This window comes from Neopelma chrysocephalum, unplaced genomic scaffold, assembly GCF_003984885.1.
Source record: "Neopelma chrysocephalum unplaced genomic scaffold, ASM398488v2 Primary Assembly neopelma1_22, whole genome shotgun sequence".
NCBI lineage: Eukaryota > Metazoa > Chordata > Aves > Passeriformes > Pipridae > Neopelma > Neopelma chrysocephalum.
In genome coordinates, this window is record NW_020897689.1 from 11,397,504 (window position 1) to 11,420,722 (window position 23,219).

General features: G+C 42.3%; 1 protein-coding gene across 2 annotated transcripts; it reads right to left on the reverse strand.

Moving 5' to 3' along the window:
* Nucleotides 1-2,503: 2,503 nt before the first annotated feature.
* Nucleotides 2,504-22,400, reverse strand: VXN (vexin). Of its 2 annotated transcripts, none has more exons than XM_027702474.1 (7): nucleotides 20,434-22,400; nucleotides 18,864-19,036; nucleotides 15,901-15,956; nucleotides 10,145-10,271; nucleotides 7,562-7,623; nucleotides 5,795-5,880; nucleotides 2,504-4,904 (listed from the first exon to the last, which is right to left on the reverse strand). In XM_027702474.1, exons 2-7 carry the CDS (start codon nucleotides 18,928-18,930, stop codon nucleotides 4,718-4,720), a joined length of 585 nt encoding a protein of 194 aa, XP_027558275.1. In that variant the 5' UTR covers nucleotides 18,931-19,036; nucleotides 20,434-22,400; the 3' UTR covers nucleotides 2,504-4,717. The 2 variants fall into 2 exon arrangements, with proteins under 2 accessions (XP_027558275.1, XP_027558348.1); XM_027702547.1 differs by having other exon boundaries at nucleotides 18,864-19,116; nucleotides 20,434-20,499.
* Between the last annotated feature and the right edge of the window lie 819 nt (nucleotides 22,401-23,219).

The window sequence follows — 23,219 nt, forward strand, 5'->3', positions numbered from 1 at the left end:
TAACTCAACTTCTCAGTTTTTCTGGGCCTTCATCTAACTGAATTATATATTCAACTCTCTCTTTTCCTTCTAATCACTTCAGTTTTCATACTAGTGATCTGTGTGCCCATTTATTTTAATAATGGTTCTGCCACTTAAAAAAAAAAGTTTTTCAATACCATGTAGGGTCGAGCTGCTCACCTGTGAATCATCTATGTTGAGATTTTAAAAACCTCTCTTAAAATAATTGTCGCTATTCAACATCTTCATTGTTTGTAGAGTTCACATATGGCTTTCTGAGGAGGAGTTTCATCTGAGAAATCTGACTTGTTTCAGGGTTTTTTTGTGTGTGCAAGTTCTGATATTGCAACTTCTCTGGCTGGGTAACTCTCAGACATGAAATTGTTCTGCAGATGCCAATGTTTGAGTTTAAATATTTTCTGTATAAAGTCTGTGGTATTCCCTCAAACAGCCATGTGTCCATAATTGGCTCTTCTGGCGACACTGTTTGCTACAGGATCTGTAAGTTGAGAGCAAAAGGGGAAGAAAGGCAGGCAAAGCATATCTGAGATTTATTTTTTTTCACGCATCAGTAGGAATTATTTTATATAGTAGGATAGCCTTAAATTCACTACAGTTTATTTAAATAAAGTGGTATGCAAAGTAATGATGGATATTTTAGTGACTAGCTCTATTACAAAAATATTTTTGAAAGCGTGAGAAGAAATTAGAAAACCTTTTTTTCGGAAATGAACTATAAACTACCGTAAGTGGAATGGATTGTCATCATGCAGTCTATTTCTGTCAGGTCAGTGACCCAGTTAGTCTGTAGTTCCAGGGAATGCCAAATTATAAATTGACATGAAACATGTCTGAAAAATGCATCTTCTGACAGATGTTATAAACTATAACAACAGGCTTGTGCCTGGTAGTGCCAGAGGCAATGCTTTCAGCTGCAAAGTTGACAATCTCTGTGTCTTTGGTGGAAAAATAGTACAGTTCACTTATTTTAGTTATCACTATTCCACATTTTTCTGACAGTGTGCTGGAGTCAACCCAACATTGCTTTCTGTACAGTTTCATCTGGAAAATGTATTGCATATCCACATTCTCTTGCATACTCATGCCGATATTTTTAATGCATGGCTAAAGGTCAGGTATTTGCAGAGGAGTTTCTAGCAGAGGCCAGGTCCTAGAAAAAATCTGTGCCAAGTCCTGTGGTGTGGAGACTCACCAAGAGGACACTCCCTGGCTTGCTCATTTTAAACATAATGCTGTCTGTAATGGAAGGAACAGAAATTTGGCAACTTTTCACCAGAGCTGTGTGAGGTACGAGCACTGCGGCAGGCAGGGGGACAAGTCACCCTCTAATAGATGAGCTTTGAAGTCCGGTTTGGTAAAGAATGCCAACACGATATATTTTCTTTCCTTGTATCTTAAAGTCTTTCCACTTGCAGTCCTGAGTCATTTCCCCTAGGCTGAGCCCCTGCGTCCCTGTGCCACCCTTCTCGGGTTGCGCTGTGGTTTAGCAGGGGGTCTCCAAAGACAATGTTGTGTTTGAGGTAAGTTCACTGACTTTCTTGTCAGCTGGTAAGATGAAGAGAGGGAGCACTTCGTTTTATTCTCTACCAGAGCCTTAACTACCTTTGAGGAGTCTCTGTCTTGGTGCTCTTATTTGATGGGAGGGAGGTGACGCTGCTTTCCTCCCAGGGCCGCAATGACATTTAATGTTGTGTCTGGAATGCATTTGAGGTCAGCTGTGCAAAGGTGTATCTAATATCTGACTCCTGGCAGTGCCAGGGCTTTTCTCTGTGTATCTGATAACAAACAATGATTCTACCACCTGTAAAATACTGGAGCTGCTCACAAACACACTTTCAGGTTCTTTCTATGGGGAGCAAATTTCGCGTTCTTTGGTATCAGGTGTTTGTATTTTTAAGTACCATGCACCCTGCCTTTGTTTTCTACTAAATGCTTCCCAAAACCTCTTAAGTCACTGAGACCCATAGGTTACCACATGCTACTTGTTTATTTACTTTTTTTTATAATAGAACATATTTTTAAATCAATAAAATAAATATCTACTGCAATACAAAAAATCTTCACAGCAGTACCTGAAATACAAGAAAATTAAATATGCTTCTTGTAAATATCTCCTCCTCTTGTAGATCCAAATTATAAATTAAATAAATAAGAAAAACATAAATACACATTTCAAGATACAGCAATTATTAAGAAGAAATATTAATCATCTCTGCCTCCATCCTCATACTGCTTAAAGCTATTAATTAACAAATTAAATACTACAATACAACTTTCTCAACAGACAAAACTCTTGCTTCCCTGGAGTTTGTTTGAGTGCTCTATGGGTCATGTTAGCTACAAGGGCAGGTACCACAAATGCTCACTCTCCTAATTACCAATTTCAGCAAACGGACTTTTCCCAATGTCTGTCCACCATTCTTATTTTTTGCTTTGTTTAGGAAATCAGACCAAGAAAGGGAATGAGTGATTACTGTTCTGGGCTGGGGTGGGGGCTGCAGTGTGGTTGGTGATATTTGTAAAAGATGTTTTCAAGAAACTCCTGTCCATGGCTCCAACTTGGTTCATAGAGGTCATAGAGGACCTGGTGTTGGCAGGGTCACGGTGCCCAGACTATTACACAGAGCCAATGTATCAGGCTCCAATTTAAAGGTGGGGTGGACTCCTGTGAGAAAACTGCTCTGGAACTGCTCAGGTGTGCAGCCTTCAGTGGGCATTGGCATTGCTTTCACATGCTGTGGTAGGTGGCACATGGTTAATACTGGGTCACCATTGCCACATCCAGCACGTGGTTAACAAGGAACTGTGTTCTCCTTGCTCCCAGGAGCAAGAAACAAAAGCAGGAGAGCAGATTATCCCTGTATCAGGCTGCTGGGTCAGAAAAAGACTTTTACCTTTGGTAAGGAGGACTGAAAGTCTGTGTGATTGCTGGTTGCAAGGTTGTACTCTGAATAGCTGAGCATCTCTGAAAGAGGAGCCTGTGACTGAAGCAGTGACAGACAACTGAATGTGAGGGCTGACAGAGGTATTTCATGAAGGTCTAGTGCCTCTCTCTCTCTTTGGCAGACTCTGGAGTGGGCTCTGGCTGTATGAAAAGCCACAGTTATCTTTTTAAATAATGCTTCCATCCCCACTCTACTGCCTCCTCCATCATGTCTAGCCCCACATAGGTGTCCCCTGCTGGCTTCCCTAGAGCCACTGGGCACATTTTCTCTGTGAAGCCACTGTTCCGTTTGCTTTCCCATTCCAAGGACTTCGGTTGCTCAGGCTGTCAAGCTGCAAACCTTTCCTGTGTACTGCTCTACCCTGCTCAGCCCAAAGCCAGAGGGCCTGTCTGCCTTTCTCTCCTGGCCAGGTGGTACCCTGGTACTTCTGAGCTCGTGACCCCTGACCAGGGACAGTTGTCTGAGCCTCCTCACCTCAGTATGTACCATGGCACTGCTTTTGATGGCATCTCAGTGCATTTTACTGCACTGGCTGCTGGCAAGCAAGTTTCAGATGGGAGCTTCTTCCTTCTGCTTCTGTCACAGAGTAAGACTTGTATTTTTAATTTATGCTTTGGTGCACTGGCTGTTAGATTAGAGATCGTCATTATTATGAGCAACAGGATATATTCTTTCTCCAGCTTGAAAAATAAACTTCTGTATTCAGGGAAACCAAAGTCTTTTATAAGAACCAGGGGAGCACTCATAGGAGGCAAGTACTGCTCATGACTAGTGTAATATTATCTGTAACCATGGTGAAAACCTTTTTGTAAAGCTGGTTTTTTCTTTTTTTGAGACAAAAACCCAAGAGGCCCTGACCAGCTATTTCTAAATTGAGAAAAAAAAATTAAGCAAATTCCATTAAATCTATCTATTCATAAGCACAGGTCTCCTACATGCAAATATCTCATGTTTAGTTACCTAGTTGCACCATTTATATGTTTTCTTTCCTCCTAGTATTTTGTGCACTTAATGAAATATCCTCTACCACATGGGTAGAGGTTAAGTTGCTGACTACTACTTCACATGTAAGCAGGTTCTATGGCAGAAAGTATCCCTTGAGGTTATTCAGTTGTTCATAGCTTAATCTGGCAGAACACTTTGAAACATCAATCGCAAGTTTGGTACATATGTTTGCAAATTTTCTCAATTCTGGCCCATTGTTTTAAAATTTTTGCATCTTCTACTCCAGCCTTGAAATACTGAAACTGAAGTAAGAAAAATGTTTAGGATGTGTCATTCAACCAAGCATATCGTAAGATATGTTTTTTTTCTCATGATATGAGAGGGGAAAGACAGCAAGCAGCAGTACACGACAAGTAGATTCCTGGGATTTAATGGCACTCTGTTACTGATCTGTTGCCTTGCAGGAATACACAAACCTCTTGGTAGGCTTTTCTTGTTGTAAGTCTGAGCTGATTCAGACAGGACATAGAAAATGGCGAATGGGTCAGCAGTAGTTTCAGCATCTTTGAATCAAGTTGTAAATCTAGTGGGATACTTGGGATTTTAGTATAATGCAACAAAAAAAGGCCAGTGAGTTGCATCATGTTCACCACTTTTATCTTAGTTAGCCTTTCTCCCACTGTTTTGAGGCAATGGCATGAAGTAATAAAAAGGATATTGTTTTCCTGGATGAGCTGTGCTATGTCTGTTCCATAAAGCACCTTGGCTAAAGGACCTTCTGCCTTTCCAAGTGATGCTGAGCCTCATCAGTCCGCCTCAAAGGCACTGTTTGTTGCCCCCAGGTACTCTGACTTCTTCTTGTGCTTCATCCACATCTTCCTCAGGAGGCTGGGTGTCCCGCACAGGTTGCCTCCTGTCAGTGGCAGGGAAGCTTCTGCTCCTGGTGGCAGGGCCAGGTCATACTCTGTTGTCTTTCTCCAGCGGTGCCTGTGTCTGGCAAATAAAGCACAGATGTGTACAGAGTGCATCTCCATGGCCCTTCTTCCCTGCTTATGGAGACCAGCCATTCAAAACCAAAAGCTGTCTCGTTGTTTCAACCAGATATGTCCGTGCTGGCCTGTCCCTGGGACTGGCAAGTCTGGAATGAGCAGGGGCTGTGCAGGACAGTGGGCTTGGATGCTGCAGCTGCCACCCTTCCACTTGGTGCCCCTGTTCCCTTGCTATCAGAGTAGACACTCACACAAGTGGGGCCACTACTAAGTGCATCCTCTCTAGCACTTGTCACTCAACAAGAAGCTGGTAGGTTGTCCAAGGAGAGAGCTGGGCCCTTCCACCAAAGTCCCGGGGACCATGTGGCAGCACCTAGGAGGGGTGAACTCCACTAGCTGAGGGGGATTTACATGTCTCTGTACAGAGTGCGATGACACTGTGACAATCAGCTTGTTACTGTCCCTCAGGTGGCAATGGCAGCATCTCAAATATCACATAGATCCATGTCTGAGTTAACTGCCTGCTGATGAATGCATTTGTACTGCGGTCAAGCTGTTCCTTAATTATGCTTAAAGACATTAAAGGTTTGTGCTTTTTTGTGTTTTGGTTTTTTTTTTTGTTTTGGTTTGGTTTTGTTTGATTTTTTTTAGTTAATTACATTTTCTAAGCTACCTCAGGGCAAATATGGTAGACTTCTTAGAGGGAAAATACTTGAAAATACTTATATTTTGAATTAAGATGACTTTTTTTCCAGTGATAAAAGAATTGTAATGGGCACTGAGCTGAATAAGCGGCTGTGGTTAATGATATAGTCAGCATATCCTTTACCAACCTCTCCCTGCCTTTGGGAAGCAAGAGGCATGGCTTGGCTGGAGGGATGGGAAGGAACTTACTCCTCTGTAGAAGTGCAGTCACGTGTGGGAGAGCCTGTGACAGTCACAGTTTTCACTGTGATATGGGCAACTGGAGATGGAGGAATCTGTGAGAGGAAAAAACACATTGTTAGGAAATGCCACTTGTGAATAGGGACACAGGTTCATCTGAGGAAAGAGGCTGTTTTAACAAAATCAATAAATACTGTAAATCTCTCAACAACAGAAAGCAGGTTAGGGATTTGACTGCCCAACTCTCAACCACACCAATACCAATTGCTCACGTGAATGTTCTCAGTGAGGTCAGGACACGACTTGTATGAGCAAGAGTTACACCTCCCATCAAAAGAGGGAGGCTTGCAGAACTTTTTAGTCCCCAGTTGTTACATTTAGCTTCCTGAGGCAGTGAGGCTTTGTGCAGACTGAGCAGCCTGCCTCTTGCAACTCCTCACAGGCCACCTCTGTGGCTGCCTGAGAAGCAGATGTCTCAGCCATCACCATCCCTTGAGCATTGTGAAATGTTTCCCTGTTTTGTTGGGTGCTTCTCTGTGGTGTGGAGGGCCCTGGTTATACTCCAGTTCTGCCATGGCCCCACAAGTGCCTGATTGTCGACTCCCTCCTGGTCTTATTCGAACCTAAATTGCCTGCCAGAACTGAGTCACTTTATCCCATAAACGGGTCAGTGAGACTAGCACATCCTCCAAGACAGTAAGTTAAAATGTTAGTTGCTCAGAAATAAAAAAAAAGTCAAAAACTGTGCTGTGATCTCATAATTTCAGGCAACAAGCATATATTGATTTTACTGGCAATACTGAAAAATTTCTTCATGTTATTGTCACTACCATAACTGACCTTTAAACTGTCTAGGGCTGTTTCTCCTGGGATTATTCTGAGGTTGGATATGTTTAAATGTGCTTTTCAAGTATCCCAAGGCTTGGAGATTTTGAAATCACTTTTGCAGGCATCTTTTGCAATTTAACCACGGTAATTATTAGTAAGTTCAATTAGTTTCATTACACTGAATACCACTAATTTTGACCATCCTTCAATATTGTACTGTTGTTTTTCTCAAGTGTAGCCCAGCTTGCAGCTAGCAAGTATGTTGCAGCCATCCAAAAGAGCCTTTGAAGCCGAAAGTTTTGATAGTATGGTCCAGTGTTGGCCAGAAACTTTTCAGAAGATTTTTTTCTCTTTGAAAAACCTATATTTTTTAAATGTAGGGATTTTGAAAATTGTTTTTTTTTTTTGTAAGACGAAGAAAGGAGGGAGAATGTTTTAGTAAACATGAGTAATTTTTAACCAAAACATTTTTTCTGTCCATTAAAATACAAATTTGAGGGTTTAGTATGAAGATTTTCTCATCAACTCTTTTTTGACATTTCTGACTTACGTGATTATCATGTCAAGCTGGCATTCTGGAGAATGCAAATTATTTGATGCCTGTTGCACTTTAGAAATTAGTTTTTTCCTGATTTGTGAAATTCCCTGAGAAACAAGAGGCTAATTCCTCCCAGCTCTTGCCAGTTGCTGAGCATTCAGAACAGGAGCCTGTCTCCTGCTGTCCCAACACCCTTCCTGGTCCCCTGAGGGGTAGTTGTCCTGAGCCAGTCTCTGCTTCCAGCTAAGGATCCTATGGCAAAATTACGTCTCAAAGCTTTAACAAAATCCTCATGTGAAATCCTCATGTACTGTGACAGACTGTCATGCTGTTACTGTGGGACAAACCGAAAGGTACAATGCTTTAAGATGCATCAGACAATGGTAGTTGGTCTTGCTGTATTTACTTACCAAAGACTTTCCATCCAGCAGGTGATTATAGGACTTGGATGACTCTCGTTCATTAATTCCCACTGCAAAGCATAAGAGACATGGCATTATCTGTAATTATCCCTTTGGCATATCTTGTATGAAAAGCCTCTTTTCATGCAGTATAAACTCAGATACGGACAGAGCCCAGATACAGATTATAATTCCACTAGCTTTGATTATAGCAAAAGCACAGTTTTCTTTACTATGACCATCTACTGTGATGTCAAAATAAGTGACTGTGGAATTACTTAAGTCATTCCGAAAAGTCTCTCAACTGCTTGCTCCTAGACTTTTCAAATGAGATGGTGAACTGTCCTTAGCAGACCAAGCTAAGTGGGAGCCATTCCCCTCCGGGAACACTCACATGTCTCTACATGCAAGGAGTGGTCCCATCTGCTGCTCCCCAGCAGAGGTTGGGTAATCCAGTTTTTGTGCATCCTGGAGCACCCATTGCAGGTCTGTCCTGCCTAGGAGATAATTCTCTCGTTTCTGCATTGCTCTGGGGAGTTATTTTAACCTGGGCAGAGATGTGTGTTATGTCCACCTCATCACAGGGAGGGATTTAACATTTCTGTCTGCTCGCAGCTGAGTGACACCTCTCTGCTGTCCTCAACTCTGGAGGTTACCCTTCAGTTTCAAGTGAGTGCTCAGCCAGTAACTTATCCATGGATAAATGCTCACTGACATTCCTGCTAGCTGTGCCAAGGAAATAAATGACTGAGGGATGCCAGATTTTTTTCATGGAGCCAAATCCTCCCACTTGGCTGGGGGAATGTGGACATTTCTACCGCTGTGACCAACGGAATACAAATAACGAAAGCAAATTTGGAAATAGTCAAGGTGCTTCTTATAGTGCTGTCTCCAGCATGACTTAGCAATCAGAACTGTCCTTTCTGGGGGCAATATTTGAGCATGACAAACATCTTAACCAGCTTCTTGCTTCCCGCTCCACCCCCCTCTAGTAATTCCATTAGGTACCTTACTGTATCCCTCACGTCAAAGTTAATGAAATTACCTCCTCTCATCTTGCATATTAGGTACTAACAGTATTCAGTAAGTAGCTCTAGGCATCAGTACTTCAGCTAATGTCCATATTTTTTCTTTTTATTTGGTTTTGTTTGCTCTTATATTGTCTGATTCTTCCCTTCAGCCTGTTCCTCTTCTTACTAGATACAGAAAATGTTCTGGCAAACTTTTAGCAAAGTATCTGAACAAAAGTAAGGCCTCATGGCTTCAGGTTTGTAGGTGCTCCCCTCAGGACAGTAGTGGCTGGGTGTATTGTGAATTCCACTTCCAGAAGTGCCTTCCTGCACACTGAAATGGACTGTCCTTATGCTTGGTTATTTGTGTGAGATTTCTGATGCTACCAGTAAACATGCTGATGGCCTCATTGGTGCTCTTTTATGTTTTTTGTTCTAATTTAAACCTAGTTTCTAAGTTCTGCCCACTCACTTCCCTTTCTCCTACTATGAGACCTGTTTCCCCCTTTTCTGTTCTTCTTTTTGGATTCCTACAGCTTTTCTCTTTTTTGCACCTCTCTGTCATCCTTTACTCATCTCCCCTAACAGCAGAGACCAGAAGGCCCTCCTTTCTCCCTCTCTGGCTCTCTGCCACCCTTTACCCTGCAGCCAGTCCCAGCCACTCCTCCTCCTCTCCCCGCTCCAGCCCTGAGGCTCCAGTTCTTTGTTCAGATACATCTTGGCTCTGGTCCTTGTTTGAGATCTTTCCCTATGGTCCCAAGCTCGGTTTCTTCCTTCCCAGTTTTCCAGGCCCCGCTCCTGTCTGGTCTGTGTTCCTGATGGGATGGCTTATGTGCAATGCAGTTGCAGACCGCTGATGTGAGGAATATGCACCTTCATGCACCTGCTTTACTAATTTAGCACGTTTTAACAGCCAGATTCCCATTTTGTCTACCAAATACATGCCATATGGGATTTTTTTAAAGGCTTATGACTTGACTGCAACTGGGTGGTTTTCCAAAAAAGAGCAAAACACATGGTTTTGATTAAAAGGCCATCCCTTGCCAAACTGCACAGCCCTGCTCCAGCTTTGATCCTCCAAACATAACACACCAGTGTTGAAGGAGCTGAATGACCACTCTATTTATGTTTACTCATCTCCTTGGTTTTGTATTGGCAAGCTCTATTTTTCCTTCACGAGTTCTCACAAATATGCTGAAGAAGTTTTAGTTGAAAAAAATTCAGGTCTGTGGCTGACATCCTGAATCTGAAATTTCATCTCAAATTATTATGTTCTGGCAAGTTCTAAGCAACTGAACAGGGATCTTATATAATAAGATGACTCAGGCAAACGCAGTAATTCACAATTTATCATTCTAAAATATTGTCAAGGAGTGTTTATGACTGAATAAAGTGAGTTTATGACTCCAAATAAATTGAGCAATGCCACAGTCATTATCTCATTAATTCCACTAGATATTTTAAGCATGGAATTATACTCCAGGTACATAATAAAGCGCCCGCTCCGCTGCAAACTGGAAGGCTGCAATATCTAAAAATGTCCTAAAGCTGCGGAGGAAAAAAGCCCCTTCTGTGGACTTACCATGCTGGGTTGTGCCCTTGGTGGGGCGGGGCCCCCTCTGCCCCCCCCGGCCCCGCGCCTCGTCCTCGCTGTACAGCACCTGCAGCAGGTCACCCTGGTGGGGCCGGCGGTCGGAGATGGCCACCACCTGCAGGGAGGAGACAAAACCATCCCGTTACACCTGGCTTTGGGCATTAGGTGGTCTGTTGAGGTCACGGGGAAGCTGAAAGGCTGTTTGCTCTTCCCACTGCTTTACTGTCATCCAAAGCGGATTTTGTCAGGTGGGGGCTCTGGGATTTGTGGGATTTGTTTTGTTTGGCTCTAGCCTCTGTGCATAAGACATATAAAAATATGGGAAAATCCTGTGGGGTCTCTCTGGGACCCAGCTACTTATTTACACCTTTCTGTATTCTCCTCAGGAGACTGAAATATGGTCTTTTTCAAGCTCCACTGAGTAGGATATGCCTATTAGACAGCTCAAATTTAATTTTTTATTGTGTCACATCTTGGGCAATCGATCAAACTTACACAGTGAGAATTACAATTGCTATTTCCTCATGGTCTCCCCTGTCTTTTGGACTTATTTACATTTTGTACCTGGCAAATGGCTACATGAGGATACGAGGCAGTGAATAATTGTGCTTCTAGAGATTAATTTTCATAAACATTAGCTCCCACAAACAAAATTCACTGAGAGCTGCATCTTTGAAGATCAGGTCCCCTGTATCTTGAAAACGAGTGTGAACAAAATCAAGTTCTACATCAATCACAACTAAGCCATGTCACTCACTGTGCTGCCACAAGCAACTGGGTGAGACAAAGCTAATGTCAGTTTAAAAAAACAGGGATACACTCCAAACAAGTGGATCCATCAGGACTGTTATCCAGGATGCTCCGGGAACAGTTTTCTCAAGAAGATTAAAGTTCCAATAGCAAGAAAAGAGTGTTTCATACTTTGTTGTGGTTTTATGTTTTTTTTATTCTTCTTCCCTGAAGACTTACTACTGTCATACAGAGAACCACTTAAACAGGGTGAAGATCCAAATCTTCAAGGAAATAAGATACATGGCAACTATTCAGAGTGTTTCCTATTAGACTTACTTATGTTGATCCTACACTGGAAGACCAGGAGTAAAGCAGTTACTTGCATCTAACGGATGACTGACTGATAGTTGCCATCTTCATGTTTTAGATATAAATACAGTTATTTTGTTTCAGGACTGAGACCAACAACTGACCAGCCCACTATTGGCATAGAAAAAACCTTAATTTTATCTATTGCCTTCTAACATACACTCATGATAAAAGCAAGACTGGATTTAAGCATGGCCCCTCATGCCAAATTGTCCATTTCCTCTAATTAAGTTTTAATTCAGTTTGCCATTAATCTGCAATATTCTAGAGCATGTGATTTTTTACACAGACACAAAAATGTATACAAACCAATGCTTTGCAAAACAGGAAAGAAGAAAAACCCCAACCTGACCACTTTTAACTCTTTTGTCTCCATGTATCCTCAGGAGTCTGGAGGAGGCTACATGGCCTAAATCCTACTGACCAGCAGGAAGAGGAGCAGAAACTGCCCAACAGTAGGCAGAAATACTGCTGGAAAAGGCTGGTAAGGCAACCAAAGCCTAATCCAAGGTCTAAGAGGGGTTTTCTCCTAATTCTGTGGACTTTGACACACAGCCAAACACAGTCCTCACTGTAAGCTACATAAGGACATGCCCAGTGGTAAGTTAAAGTCAAAGGGACTACTTGGTGTCTGAAGATAAGCACACACTAAGGGCAGCTGCGGCTGGTTCCCAGCTCTACTGACCATGAATCTGGTGCTGTTGAACAGAGTTGAGCCTCAGCATTACTCCGATAACTCAGAAACAAGGGTGATACTGATTGTGAGAGGCCTCCTGTTGCTGCTGAAGCTGTTGGCATTGGCTCTCTCCCAGCTGCCCCTGGACCAGTTCCAGCACCTCCCCATCCCTCTGCAGCAGCTCCTCACAGGCTGCAGGCTCCTGTGTCCACACATGCCCTGACCACCTGAACCTTGCAGGCTGCTTATCAGAGGCATCACCCTTTCACCACAATGACATCAGTGGAGAGACCTGTCTTCAGTACAAATATGATGAGACTGTGGCTGGCAGGGGTCTCTTATGACAGCCCTTGGAACCTGCCTCATGTGAAGCAAGCTTTCAAGGAATTCCACAAGGCTTAGCTCTTCCCATCATCTCTGGAAATACGCCCAGTGCTCTTGGTCAAACTCAGACTTCATTGGTGTGTGACAGAAAATATCATCAACTCTCTTCTACTGAGACACCTGAGGTCACTTATTTTGCATTGTCATGGAAAGAGCATTTTTGGTAAGTAGGATGCTGGCTGCAGCTAATTCTAATCCTGAAAGTGGCTTGTTCGATCAGTGTAAACCATCATGGACTTGAAACGTAACATTCTGCCTACGTGTTGCGAAGAATGAAATATGGTTTGGGGAAAGGAAGTAGGATTTTTAACTTGATTAATAGCAGGAATTATTTAGGCACATGGTTATTGTTTGCAAGATTCCTCGTTACCTGTGATATCAGTAATGCCAACGTCTATAGTGAACGTCTTTGCAGTGTTTGGCTGTAGCACACTTTGGGAGTTCCTTATCTCCTAATTCAAGATTTCACTGTGACTTTGGCTACCTCACCCATTGCTGTAATATGTTAAGACTTATCTAGGTCAGGAAACTAAACCTGCTGCACTGCGGTTTTGATCTAAAGTGGAGCTGACATTTCTCTAGGGTACCTAGGGTAAGGCAGAAGGATCAGCTGGGAGTCACTTTTCTTTTCTAGACATACCAGGAGATTTAAATCTGTGTGATTTAATCTGTGAATGGCAGAGTCAGCCAGACTGTGCAAAATTAGCAAGTTGCTCTCTAAAAATCTACTGTTTTTAGAACCTGTAAGTCCCTTGACTGGCTCAGTCTGTTTGCAGGACATTGCCTCTGAATTCAGAGCTCAGCAAAGTGTCTTTTTATGGACTTTGCTGTGCACATGACAGCACGGAGGCCTGCATACCCACTGTTGGAATTAGCTGTGCTAAGGGGGAAGGGGTATGAAAGACACAGGAGGGTTGCAGAGCAGCACAGATGCTGTTCCAGCCACCCTGATGCTAGACCCAAAATCCCACCACCAAACCAAGTGGATAAAACTTTGAAGGTTAGAGGCTGAACAACCAAGTGCCTGTTAGTGGAGCAAATGCTAGATTTGTAGACTTAAGATCTTTTTGATGATCTAATACTGAGCTAATTTTTAATGCGGCAGCTCTAGCATCCACAGAGGGATTTACCACTTTCATGCAAAGTAGCCAGGTACTAGTGTCCAGACAGTTCTACCCAAGGGATTTTGGGGCTAGAAGAGCAAGGGAAGAGAAGTGAAGGATCTACTGTCATTGGAAATATCTCTTAATAGGGCAACAGGAACTGCAAATAAAGATGTTCTTTAAACACTCAGCTGAAAAAGAGAAGGTGTTTCCCCCTTTCGTTCACCCTTCCACAGTCACGATTGTGCATTTGGGATGGGTTCTTGAATGTGATGGAAGTTACGCCTCCAAAAGTAAAGTCATTTGAATGTTAAATCACTTACTGTTACACTGCTTGAATATTTCTGCTGTGAAAAAAAAGGTCTTGCAGATGTCCACATTGGTTGCTATTTTTGTCTTGCTGAGGATTAAAGCTGTGCATCCACTGCAATCGCCAGAGCAGGAGATTTCATGTTAGCTGAGGCATTTCTACGGCACTGACTACAGGTGCAGATGTAAAAGTGAAAAATAAATAATCATTCTGCTACTTTTCTGTGGGTCTAGAAATTGGCAATCACAACTTCCTCACAGGCATGTCTATTCCAGTACATGCAATTTATTTGAATGCTTGTGTATGAGCTGTAAGCAGCTGCATCCCACTGATGAAGGGGAATGCACAAGTCTAAGAGTTGACTGTGCCAATTCCTTTGGTTTGAGAGCCATCCTTGTTTTCTTTGCTGGAGCTGCAGACCATTCCTCGGGCTTGGTGCTCCACTGCTAATATGATGCTGCCTGCATCATGACTAAGAGCCAATCAAAGGACATCCTTAACTGGGGTCAGGAAAGCCCCAAAGGAGAAAACCAATCCTCTTAAAATACAGCAACAAAACAGGGACTTTCTTATCTTATTTTCTTAGGCTTTTATGAGTATAGTGCTGCCACAGTAGCTGATCCAATCCAAATTAAATATTAGATGCTTCCATTTAGTAGAAACAACAACAACTATCTGCTGAGATTTGGAACATCATAGCAGACATAGAGTTGCCCTTGATTTCAATGAAAGCTTAGCTGAAAGTTTTCAGCTAAACATTTTTATGAGAAATTTTGTCAAAAACCAAAAAGAGATAAGTTATCTGAGCATACTGTTTCACCAAGTGAGAATAGTTTACTTTTAGTTTGGACTTTTCTTCTGTTTTTATATTGCATGGAAAACAAAAGATATCAAAGGCATAATGGAAATAAAAGGCGTGAGGAAATAAAAATGGGGTATCTCAGAATGGCTTAGTTCGAGTAACACTCCAGCACTCTGACTTTCATCCACATTTGAAGAGTCATTTTGAAACCTGAGCCTGAGTTACAGGACAAAAATAAGACTTTTTACCATTTGTAAAAATACACATATATATTGACAGGCATGTTATTGACTCAGCCTGGGAACCAATTCAGGCCTCCTGTGACATTCTGGGATCCTGTGATGTGCTTTAGTAACCAAAAGAGGGAACGGGACTGAGTGCGGTAAGCAGGAGGACCTACAGTTCTGTTGGGAGATCAGGGAATCAGGAATGCAAAGAAGAGGCTCTCTACAATTGAGGATGGGGCTGTGTAGTAGGATAGAGCATGGAGAAAAGAAAGGCCAAGAAGCAAAATATTTCGACAAAGTGCTAGAGAGGAGACAGGTCTGTGGTGAGAAGAAATGCTGTGGCAGAAGAGTCTCAAACCCTGTAAAAAGTGCTTGGATATGCAGAAGAGAAGCAAATCAGCTAAAAGGATTGTGAAAGGAATTGTGAATGGGTCAAGTGGATTTAAGGAGGAAAAACTAGCTCTGAAGGCAAGAAAGCTCACACCATGTGCCAAAGCACTGGAACTTGGAAAACATTTTCTCAGAGAATGAAAAATGTTTAATTTGGGGGGTACCTCACCTACAGGGAGTGGGTAAAGCTCCATGTGTGCCCTCTGTGCCGGTACACTGCGGGTGAGTCAAGGGCAGGCAAACACTGCTGGGGCCAAGGGACAAGCATCCTCCAGTGGCTCTATCAGAGTCATCCCTTTGGGTTGAGATTACAGTCCATTGCTTGGTGTTTTTCTCCCAAATTCCCTGGGATACTGGCTCCTTGATTAACACGTATTGCTATGATTTGTTTACTTTTGATTCTTGCCTGTCCCCCTGGCACTATCATTAAGGCTTTATGATAAGAATTAAGTCTGTGATTCCCTCAGATGGTCCATGTTGATAAGCTGCTATGTTCCTTTTGACTGTGCACAGCAAGACCACATTTATTTTATTGTTTGTTTCAAAACACTTCTGTAAATAAACTGCAGCTTTACAGAAACTCTCATTTCTGTTTCCCACCCCACTCTCTACATCAGACACCGATGCACTTCTTTTCCCTGAAAGATCTGCTTCCCATTTATCCACAGCATATTTTAGGATAAGTGTAGTCAACTAGAACTAAAAAAAAAAAATAAAAAAAAAGAGAGAGAGAAAAGGAGACTTTTCTTACGTTCTTTGTTAGGATGTGTTGCGTAGTTTTGGCTCGTCTTCGGGCAGGACTACATGCTGCAAAAAGAAGAACAGGAACATGGTCAGCCTGTAGTGGAGGTGGACACCTGCCTTTAAGGAAGATTTCAGCTGAAATAACTCCCAAAAAACTCCTTTTTAATGCTGTCTCAGAGATCATGCTCTACTACACAATACAGACATCCATGGGCTCAGGGCAACAGCCTATCCCAAGTTTCTGCAACTCTTCCATAGGCTTCCAGGAGGAACCCTTCTCTTTCCTCAGTTTTGATCTGACATCCCACCTGCCAATATTTCAGAAGGAAATGACTAGTCTAAACGTTATCTTGGAGAGTTCTATAATTTTATCTAGTTAGGGATTTTATCAATAAGCTCAAACTCCCTCAGGACATAATTTCACTTTTACTGCATGAGTTCCAAAGCATAACATTTACACTAAGCCTAATATTTTCTTTTTCAATCCTCAAAATGACCCATTTAGTTCTTTAACTTGGGGCATTTTGCTTAAAGTCTGTTTTTCTTTTTTATTTCTTAGGCCCATGAAAACACCAAAATCATAGAACCACTAGGCAATAGACACACAAAATACCAGGTCCATAAGCCAAGTTTTTGGCTGGACTGAAGTGAGTGGTTTTGGGTGAAGGTTTTATTGGACAAAGTGAAGATTATTTAAACACTTGTTGTTTGAGTTAGAATTGAAACTGGCCTGAAAGGCTCTGCGATACTTCCAGCTCTCCCTCTCATCATATATTACCCTCACCTGTTTTCAGGCTACAGGAGCTACAGGATTTAGCAGCCAGTGACAGGAACAGACTTGCAAAAACCTGCCAAATGTGGAGAATTAACTCCAGTTCTAAAGGCTGAGCCTTGGGGCAAGGCATGTGAATGGAGGTTTCCTATTCAGGCTCCATGTATAATCCAAAGGCTTTGAAGAGCCAGGAAGGTTTGTTATGGGATGACGGGTGACTCCTGCTCCCCAGGTGAGCTTTCCTTTACATTGGCATACATTTAACTCCAGGAGTTACAGTGCTTGTCGCTGCTATGTATTACTGTTTCCAGAGTTTTGAAGCTGTGGAAGCAGCTGGAGGTCATTGAAGGCTGCTGGTTACTGCAGCCAAACTGCTCTCCTCAGATGGCAGGAATAACAAGTGACTGGGCTTTCCAGGGCTCCAGTACAAGCAGAGCTGGCAGTGAGACCAAAGTCACTCCTCCTAGACAGTTTGAGTATGTCTAACAGCCACCTCTCCATACCCCAGTGAGGGTATAAGTACTGAGCATTAGGACCACACTGGAGAAAAAGTTTTGGCCTGTGCTCTGCCGATAGTGAAACATGACAGGAACATGGGAGGTGAACAGTCTTGCCCAGGGTCCCTGAGAGTGGTTCACTGCAGCACAGGGCACTTCCACACTGAACTCATCACAAGTAAGTTATCTGCCTGTTTAGAGCTTAAGAGTGTGCTGTCAGTTCAATTAGTCTGTTTTGCATGGCATGATATCCTCAGGGATCCTTACTGTCTTCTCCTGCAGGACACATTTTATATTTTAAACCACAGGAGTGTGGGATGAAAGCTAGACAAACATAATAAAGATAGCTTGATTTTTTTTTCTTCCCTGGCAATATCTTGTAAGTTGTTTTTGAAGCTGCTTCAATCACCTTTAATTCTGGAATTTCATTGTGTGAGGACTAAACTAATTGCTCACAAATGAAACACTCAAGTGCAAAAAAGTTTAGCGATGCAAGTAATTATCTTCTTGTCTCTCTGGTATTTTATGTATTTTACCAGACAGTGTGAGGAGCACAATTCACAGAGATTTCTACCAGAAGCAAGTGCTGTTGTGCTGTTATAGCTACCCAGGCTGGTGCACAAGGAAGAACACATAAATGTGCCTAACAGTAATAAATTTGCATATTTTCAGAGTACATAGGATCCACAGTCAAACTTACTGCCTATCATCCGCCAGAACAAGTGGCAAAAGGCTTGCAGGGGCTGAAGAAAGGCAAGGCATGAAAGGGAAGTCACAGCACCAGCAAACATGCAGTTACTTGAATAGCCATTGAAAGAAGAGTGAATCACAGAGGTAGCCAGAAGTGACCCACTTGTGGGGGAACACAATGGCAGCAGTGCAAACAGTGGGGCTGCGGGGCTGTCCCTGCAAACACGAATCTATGCAGAGAGTGGGAGAGAAGGAAGGGAAGAATTAACCCCTGCAGATGATGTATCTGGATTTGCCTGCAAAAGAATGTTTGTATGTACAGCTCAGCTTTTGGGCAACAAATACAATTACAGTGATGTTTCACTTTGTCATTTCCACTTATATTGCAAAATTAAGCAGCTGAGAGCTCATGCTCGCAGCTTGCAAGTAAAGATCTGATCTGGTCCCAGAATTTGTTTTCCCTGCTTTCCCCTGCTTTCTTGTTGCTGAAATATGCAGCCATTGAGTTTAAACTAATTTGTTCAATCAAATGCAGGCTGGGCTTTGTCCGGTTCTTACTCTTCATTAGAAGCAATTAATGTTAATCATGCATTCATTTCCAGGGCATGGCTTTGGAAATGGTCCACTTATTGAGCCAGCAGACTTAAATTCAACATTCATGCAGTTCCCCCACTTCATCTGAGCTGCTAACTGCTCACAGAACTTCATTCTCTTTTCTATTACGCAGAATAGCCACACAGTTGCAAGCTGTCACTTTAGCAGTTACCTCATAGGTATAGCAACACCGATTTCAGATCTCCCAATTTTGTCAGTGCAAAGATTTTACACAGCCAGAATGTCGAAGCACCTGCACGGATTAGCTCGTGAAAGCGGCAGCGAGTGCTGGGCTGCAGGCAGAGCAGGGCACGGCAGAGCAGAGGAGCTGCTCATTTCAAAGATTTCCCCATTGCTAAACATACCATCCCTCCAAAAGACAACACCGTAGCGGTTGTTACATTTTGATGTACTCACATTTGGATGAAATCACAGTGGTGAAAACTTCTAAATTCTCGTCGCTGCAGCTGTAAATCTGGTGCATTTTCCACGTCTCCCTACTGACTGCCTTTCAGCTTCATGCAACCGCTCTGAACTTCTGGTAAATAGGTTTCACTAATCCAATCTGGCTCTGTGATCATTGTCCAGATCTACAAAGGACAGACTGATGCTGTGATCTCATCTCATTCCATATTCTTCATTGCAACATTTTCTGCTCCCATCTGGCTTTCTATGAATAATATTAACACAAAGATTTAATTTAGCTGTTACTTAAGCCTCTACTCAGGAGCATTTTATTTAATGTCTCATTTTACCCGTGTGGAGAATCCTCTGCAACAAATAGCTAATAATTAAAGTCTAATCTATAGGCAAACAAATGTTAACAGAAGTACTACAAGGATTTTTTAAAAAAAATTGGGTTAAGTGTGTACTTTAACACATTTAGCATAAAAATTTGCTTCTTCCATATAATGAGGAGTTGATTCTAAGGGCATTAAGAAAAGCGTTTTGTGCTTTACCTTTTAATTTCATGAAAAAGTACCAGAATCCTGGGCATTTCAAAGGAAAATTTCAAATGCAGATGACTAAGAAAGGGCACATTGGGCAGATGTGCATAGGTCTCTATGCCCCCTACACTTCCGTGGTTGCAGAGGGAGGGCAGGTGGTTCAGTCATAGATGGGTTCCTACATGACTTGATGGTTCTGGGGCCTAATCCCATATTTATGCACTTCAGTAAAGGGTCTTCTTGCCAAAGCTTTTCATTCCTTAATGCTCCTATCAGAAATTGTTCTTTTCCACCTCTGAATATCAGCCCCCTCAACTTCTGGTGACTTACTGCTGCCACGGACACCTAAGACAGAAAATTTTGGCTTGCAGGCCCCAGCAACTGATGTAGTAGGAACACTTTCAAGTGTCAATTATGATATTAAATTATATCAGTCTAATGAATAGCCTCCATTACTACCACGTGTGTGTCTAATTAACACAAAAACAAGAGCTGTCTTCTCCTATAATAGAGGTCTGCCACCAACAGTCCCAGACGGAAAGTGTCAGTGAACATGGGCTGTCATTGTCATATTGATGAACATTTCTTATTTGAAATAATAGATACCGGTCAAATACACATCCTGAGCCTGGAAGCATTTTGGTTGAGTGGAAGGTGTCACTGTTTCAGGAAAGCAATGAGTGAAGAGAAGCTGTTATCTCTTGTCACCTCCCAGGGCAGGCTCCTGCTGTCCAGCGGTAGCAAAGCCATTGTGGTGTTGGAGGCATTGTCTCAGAAACCGTGCCGTGCTTGAAGTGGGCGGTGGGACAGCAATATAATCAACCAAAAGTTCAATTAGTTTTTGATTTATTGCGCCACATGTTCTGCTTGTATGACTGATGTCATTAACATCAGGCTTGGCTGGCACGTTCATCTGTCCCTGCCCGGCTGCCTCTGAAGGCACACACACTCAACAGATGGGGAGCTGCACGGGTGCGAAGGCAATTGTTTACCCCCCTATTGTTCCTGTGTCAAGCAATCAAACCAAATCCATTACCCACCGAGAAAAAGATCAGCGCACCATCCATTCAGCAGTGAATGGGGCAGACGCGGTTATGCAGGAGGCTCTAAAGCTTTCAAAAGAATAAAAAAAAATAATGAAGACCAACACTGAATAGTCGATTAAAAAAAAAAAAGGCTATAACAAATCTAACCCACCCTTTATTTCACCTTCAAGATATTCATAGTCTTATGAGAAGAGGGGTACTTTTGGATCCAAGTCATTGGTTTCCTAGTTCTAGGAATGACCTAGAGATATTTTCACATAATAGATGAGGTTTAACTTTAGAACAAGTATTGGGTGCTTTGTGCTGTCAAGGGGTGGTGGGAATGTGGACACTGAAGTGAGACTCAAGAGGTTGTTACTAGTTGGCATTCACTGTGTTACAGGGCAAGTAGGCTTTGAACACATCTTTACAGGCACAGGATGCTCTGGGGATGAGTCACTCTGTACAAGGACCTGATAAAAGGCTCTCACCTCACTTCCAAGCTGAAAATCAGGCTTTAGGAGGGCAAATATAGCACTTCTCATCAGGGATCCTCATTTGGGAATGAATTTTCCTCTGGTCATGAAAGGGAGTTTGCTGCCTTATTTTGTCCAGATCTTACAGCATAGTCGAGCACTATGAACGCCCAGGGTTTTGCAAGAAATCTTAATGTGGCTTCAAGAAAATGACTGCACATATTGGGCTATGTTTTTTCCACCTATCTGTGAAATATTTTGGGCAAATGTCCTGGTTTAGCTATAAAATGGGTGTAATAACACCTGACAAGGAAGTGTACTACAAAGCTCGACTTCATGCTACCTGCTGAACAACAGCAGGCAGTAATCTTAAACTTGAGGGAGATAACTCTCCACAATGTCCAACCTAGGACATGTTTGCAGAGCCACATCAGACAATTTCATATAGTGTCTCCCTTTGGCTCCCTACTGACCTAACAAGAGTCCAGTCTGTGGTGGGAGCAGGAAACCAAACAATTTTTGTCTCCATGAATCATTGTTTTGTTCCCCAAACTACATAAAACATCTAGAGACCAGGCTCAATTTTTTTCCTCACTGCTAAAGACAATTAATAAGCTATTAACTTAATTCACATGGTGCCCCTGCAGCCATGAGAAGACCCAAAGAAGTTTTGGCATGAGGGTATATCTTTGACTGAAGACTCCCAAGCAAACATGTGGAATTCAAATTCCTTGCTGATATAGCAGTTTACCAAATAGCTGAACTCTCAGTGTTGACAGCAAAGGATCAAAATGTTTGCTGGTGCAAGAACAGGGTGACCAAAGGTGAACAAGGACAACTGAGGAAGAGGAGGAGGAGGAGAACTCAGGACACAAGAACAGACATATGGCGTCTGCCAAAACACCCATCTAACCTTATCTGCAAGTCTGGGACAGGGAAGGTATTTGATTCTTGGGAATGTGGGTAGGAAGGAAGCAAAGGTGGAGGAGAAGAGAAGTTTGCTGAGGCTGAGAGAAAAACAACTGTTGAAAACAGCAGGAGGCTCAGTGACCCTGGTAAACATTGCAGAAAATCCCATAAACTGGTGAAATGTCCCTCTGGGGAGGTGGCAAGGGTGCTTTTCCCAAGGGCTGAATCTGTTCAGATACATTTGGAAGAAACAAGTGTAGATGCTTGTCCTGTTTACCAAGTATGTCAGAGCTGTTAAAAGTAATCGAATAAAAAAGTCAAATATGGTTACAAAAACTGTAATTAGAATTTTGAGTGATTTAAGATAAGTGTCAGAAACCTCTAGACCTTATTTATCCTGGCCTCTGTGAACAAATTAATCCCTTTTCAACACAGCATTTTTCCCATGAAGTTAGTGGGAAGCATCCTGGTACTCTCAGTATAGGCAAGGAATATTGCCAAGGGATTCCCTGGACAGAGCTGTCCCCAAGGCAGGTCTCCGGCTTCTACCTGGATCTTGTACCTCGTTGTATAAGAGGCAAATCTAATCTGTACTGAGCCCCTTGAGCCTATTTCTTACTGTTAGCTGGGGAATATGATAAGGATAAACCTCAGATATTTTTGGAATGGGATTGTGAACCAGAGTGATGCACAGATAACCATTTAAAAATAAGATGGGATAAAACTGCACATGCATGCTGCAGGCATCTACTCTAAAACACTTCCACGTAATGCAGTGTCAGCACCCCTTTTTGTGAAAGGAAAACTGCTTCATTTCATTTTAGGGCCACAGAATTGCAACTGCAAATGACTGAAAAGGAAAACAAACAACAAAAAAAAGCAAAATAGAAAGTGAGCTTCTCATACATAATCCATTATTTTTCTCTAAATGAAAGGAATAGAGAGACAGATACACTATCAATAATTTCACCTCCCACTTGTAGTAGACTGAAAATCTAGTTCAAAATTGAAGTAGCACTGCATGACTGAAAGATCTGTGAATAAGTGAAGAATTTTCAAAAGTAACATTTGAATTTGCATCTGGCTAGAAGTTGTTGTAACAGATTTTTCCTGAATGGGAATAAGGTTGAGACGTTTAAGAAATATTTTGAACTTTAAATTCACTACAGGGGACCAGGTGAGAGAGGTGCAAGAGCTCTTCAGTTTGAAAGGACTAATGCACAGACTTCTCTGCTGGTCAGGAAAGAAAATACCAACTAGACATGGAAGCCAGGCTGAAAGCATCCCCCCACTAGTTACAGGAAGATATTGCAGGATCCTGACAAAAGAAAAAAACCACAAGTCTGGTTGGCTTCTCTTAAAAAAGTTACATATAGATAATTGGGCATTCACAAATTTGCCCTAAGCTTGTAAAAC